Source organism: Nanorana parkeri, unplaced genomic scaffold (assembly GCF_000935625.1).
Source record: "Nanorana parkeri isolate BGI_ZX_2015 unplaced genomic scaffold, ASM93562v1 scaffold850, whole genome shotgun sequence".
NCBI lineage: Eukaryota > Metazoa > Chordata > Amphibia > Anura > Dicroglossidae > Nanorana > Nanorana parkeri.
The window spans coordinates 274,346-279,109 of record NW_017307118.1 but is presented as its reverse complement, the minus strand read 5'-3'; the positions used below and the strand labels follow the sequence as shown (position 1 = coordinate 279,109).

Here is a 4,764-nt window from a genome sequence, read left to right as displayed (position 1 = left end):
TAAAACAGGATGTCAGGACCAGCTTATCCTGCAGGAAGATAAAACTTTTAAACATGAAGGAGCAGCATCCATTGTAACTGATTTAAACAGCATATGAAATAGCTTAAAACCCTTGTGACTTTACTATCACTTTAAGGACTGGTAGATCAGCCATCACTCAGGTGTAACCTGTCAGCATGTGGTTTCCTGTCGATTATCTGTAAAATAGTGTACATTGTTAAAAAACGAGCCTTGTTTACTGTTCCACCCAATGAAAGAGTGGAAGCCGGTGCGGGCAGCCTTTCTGTTGCTGGGAAGGATTTGTCTGCTGTCACCTCCCTCGAGCCGGAAGCAGTCAGTGCCGTTTTGAGTGGGACACAGACGTGAAAGCTGTCTATCTATGCAGTGCTGGCCCTCCGGCGCTCGCCCCACCTTCTTTGTTTGTAGTCCCCATAGACAAGACCAGCCGGCTGGAAACAGCAACTACAAGAGAAGCAGCGCAGCAGCCTTCCAGTGTCTCCTAACCCTCCCTTCGTACAAAGCCATGGCTGGCAGCACCATGCCAGCCTATGACAGGCGGAGCAGATGGGACTCGTCTTCCCCATAGAAATAAGAAGGGAATTCATAGAGCTGGCCGCCTGCATGCACTGCAGTTCTCTGTCAATGTGAGAGCTGCGGCTCCCTGACCCGCCTTTCAAATTGCTTTCTTTTTGTTTTTTTTCTCTTTCACTTTTTATACCCTGCTATTTCCTGTTTTTCCAGTATTTGCTGTGTGTCAGCTCCCACTGTTACTTCCCTGCCATCCCCTCCTTGTATCACCATCATCATCCCCCCCAGGAAAGAAGGAAACTGCTTGGAACCTGCGGGCGGGCGACCATCACTGCACAATGGGATGCTGTGGGAGCACACAGGTAAGAAACCACCCAGTTCATACTCTTTTTTTTTTTTTACAACGCTACAGCCCTTGTGTGCCCTCACTTTGTACGGCTCTGCGGAAGATGTTGGCGCTATAGGAAAAGAATGCATTTGAGGAGTGCCTTTCTTTATACAGACCCCCCGTCTGTGTGTTGTGGCTCAGTTCGCCAAGCTTGACCTCAGGGATAAAGATTTTTTGAATGCTTGGTAAATAAACATCCTTATCCTGGTGTGTTAGGTTTGTGAATTGAGCCAATAGTCAGTGACAGGTAAGTTTGATGACAATTGAATTATTATACAGGATTTATATGGCACCAACAGTTTGCACAGCGCTTTACACACATTTTTTTAGCATGATCTAGGTGCACACATGATTCGGCATGTCACAGAACAGACTTCTCAGGTGCTGCACTTCTACGACTGTTGTTATAGCAAATGACAGCCTTGTGGTATAGTACTGTATATAGTTTTGGCACGCATATGGTATGCCACAGATTTTGGGGTTTCCGATTTCTAGAAATGAAATTTGACTTTATTTGGAGTGCCTGAGCAAGAGCGAACTTGCATGTCAGACTGATACTTGAAGCACCTTGAAATAGGTAAAGCATGTTTAGTGTGAGAAGCTGGCCTTAGACAGTAGATGGCGGGCAGACATGTAGGCAAGATATGTCCGTCCAAGCAGTGCTTCCCTAAACATGAACACTTGCCTTGGGTTTGTGTAGAGGTTTACAGAGAGGGAGGTGCTCAGCAAGCACTTTTTGCCAGTGTTTTGGGTGCAAACAATAGTGATCAAACAGGATTTTAACATTAGTATGAGCGCCAAGGTAAGCCATATCCAATGGCATCTACAGGTTCCCTATTGACATTGGATTGCCATTCAATGTGGCTAACAATAACCAGATTGGAAGACTTGTATCTGATGTCTGTGGGCACTTTATGGGTCAGTTTGCTGCTAATGAGACCGAGTCAAGTAGTCGTATCTATTATATAAACATCAGGGTTTATAAGAATCTATTGGCTATAGATTTTCCAAGAAATTATATATATATATATATATATTGGAAAACTTTATCCATTAGAATATTGGGTTATTAAATTTAGATGATTGTGAGCACTATAAGCAGAAACTTGAAGTAAGGTGTTCTCACTGTGGAGACGTTATGCTTGGCATACAGGGAAGAAAACTGGATGTCATTAGCAAAGGATGTGACCATCAAAAGCCTTCATGTTCTTGACTCGCACACCTACCATAGTCTGCATATTAAATTGGAGATTTGGAGGCTGCGAACACAGTGATAGGTCTTTCCTCTGCCAGACAATGGCAATCACTATGAGAACCTTTCCAGGTTTTTGCTAATCTGGTGTCATTATTTTTAGTTTAGCATGGGGATAAGCATAGCATTCATTTCAATTCAAATACATTAACATCCAAAATTGCTTTCATAAAATTGCTTTCTATGATATTGAAGGCAGTCAAACAGGACAGGAAAGATCTCCATTTCTCTTAGGATTGGTTGACTTGGGTATGTGTCACTGCTAAAAGACATAAAGACGCACATCAAGATTTTTGCCTGATCTTAACATTTCCAGTCAGATAAATGCCAGTCAGATGAATGTCATCTACTTAATGGAGGGTATGAATTTTGTCCAGTTCCTGATGAAACGGCCAAAATTTGCACAGTGGGTGCCGTCGGCAGCACCCTTCTGTCTGGCATCCCTTAATCAGCTGATCGAAAGAGCAGGTTGGAAAATGTTTAGCCAAATGGAGTTAGCAGCCAATCAGTTGCTAGCTCCATTTGAGTATCCTGACAGCAGCCGCTGTCAGAATACAATGCAAACAGCAGTGGATTCGTACATCAATGCTCGTAAGCGTTGATAAATGAATCTGTTCTATTTTTTATTTTTTTTGGATACACAAGCAAAAATAGATGCTTATGTATCCAACTTTAGATTGGTAGATTTAATTGATAATTGTGACGTCTGTCCTTGCAGTGCACTCTGGGCACTGTCATAAGGTGCTGTGTTTAATCCAAGTGCAGTGTAGTGGTCTTTTCCCTTTCTCTATCTAAGAGAAAATTATCAAGTAATTAATTTTTTGTGTGTTTTTGGAATGTTTATCCATCTGATCCAACAGTTGGGACCCATTTCTATGTCACATGTAAGGCCATAATTTATCAAGCTTTGTACTTAGGCACCTACAAGTACCTGGTATAGCATGCCTAAAGTACATCTATCTTTTAATCTTTATTTTGCATACCTTACCTCAGGGCTGGACAAATCCCAGGAGCCAGGTAGCCAATGCTCCTTAAAATGACATATAGCTTGTTGTTATCAGTGGAGCTGACTCCTTAAAAAAATCCTGCTGGTTCTTTATTCTTGTTCATTTGTCAACCCCTGCCGTACCTGATACTGTGGATTGATGAATTAGGGCCTTAGTATGTTTTGCTTGGGGTACTCTTCATCTCTGTGGAAGATGCACTTTTAGGGAACCTCAGCCAAATTAGAGCTATGGAAACAAATGTAGAGGGAAGGCTTCGATATTTAAGAAATACAGTTTTTAAAGTGCATTTGCAGTCAATAATGAGAAACCAGCACTGCATGTTTGTTCTGCCTTTCCATTCACACAGCATACCCCAAAATATTTTAAAACATTTTTTGGAGCAGAATTATGCATGGACTATTGTGAACAATTTCTGAGGGACCAAGAGGGACATACTTGGTTTCACTGCATTAGCATACAACGAAGAACCTTCCTGGCCTTTAACCCTTTTGTTAGGACAGACCGTGTTGAAATAGAGTGTAAAAACTAAGATCTGCCAGCACAGTACAGACAAGGTAATCATGGTAAACAATAACTCTACATCCCCCCCCCCTTCTTTCTTAACATTACATAGGGAAGCTAAGTAGGATGTTTAAGCAAGTATACAGCACTTTAAAAAGTAAACAGCAATTTGTAAATATTTTTTTTTCAAGTTCTGCAATGTAAATGAAAACATGTAACACATAAAGTAGACATTATCTCAAAGTGGATGTAGGATGTCAAACTTGAATTCAGGGGTGTAGACATTTTTTTTAAAAACTACTTGTTCAAGGACTAAAGCGGGGACCCAAGCTGCTTGTTTCTCATGACAATCCTCTTGTCATAAAAAAAATTTCACAAAGCAGCCACCGCTCATATTCCTTTGTCCTGTGGTCACACAACCCCCATCCCTCTTGTCGGTGCAGGCAAAAAAACGGCACACTGTAGCTTGATACCATTTGCGCACAAACGACTGGTATCAAAAAGCTGGATACTGTTTATTCCCGAAGTCAAAACATGCTGTAAACAAACACACAGGTTCCTCCAGATCTAACTTGTTCCACCAAACTGCTTATTCATAGAATCCACACAAAACAACGACCAACCAAAACTGTAGTTAACCATGCTAAGAAGTGCTTCTCATTGGTCAGGGACCTCACTGACCAACGAGTGCTCGCAATTTGCCAGGAAATGCAAAATCCATGTCGGTATGGATAGTATACCGGCGGAGGGAAAGGACCATACCCAAAAGGTAAGTATAGTGGGGTAGGGGGGGAAAGGGGACCAGATTTGAGCCGGTAATTCCATTTTCCAAAATCACCTTTGATGCACATCATGCGTATTAGAGAGTGCTGCTCGGCTACCACTACATGGCACACTGGAATGGGGTCAGCACTCGCGCACACACACAATGCCCTGCACGGGCGTTTATTAGCAAGCAGATGGCGAGGGCGGCAGGGTTGGTTTTAATTATTTTAAATTTGTATTTATTTTATTATTTTTTTTTTTTTACTTTTTTATCACTTAACTTTATTGCTATCACATAGGGGCTAACAAGCCCCTATGTCAGG

General features: G+C 41.9%; 1 protein-coding gene across 1 annotated transcript in view; it reads left to right on the top strand.

Annotated features, from left to right (window-relative positions):
- Nucleotides 1-307: 307 nt before the first annotated feature.
- SLC44A1 (solute carrier family 44 member 1) overlaps nt 308-4,764 on the top strand; it is a 104,466-nt gene continuing 100,009 nt past the window's right edge. The window contains exon 1 of the mRNA XM_018565474.1: nt 308-890. Within this exon, the coding sequence (XP_018420976.1) occupies nt 867-890 (24 nt within the window). The 5' untranslated portion in view covers nt 308-866. The remainder of the gene's footprint in view (nt 891-4,764) is intronic.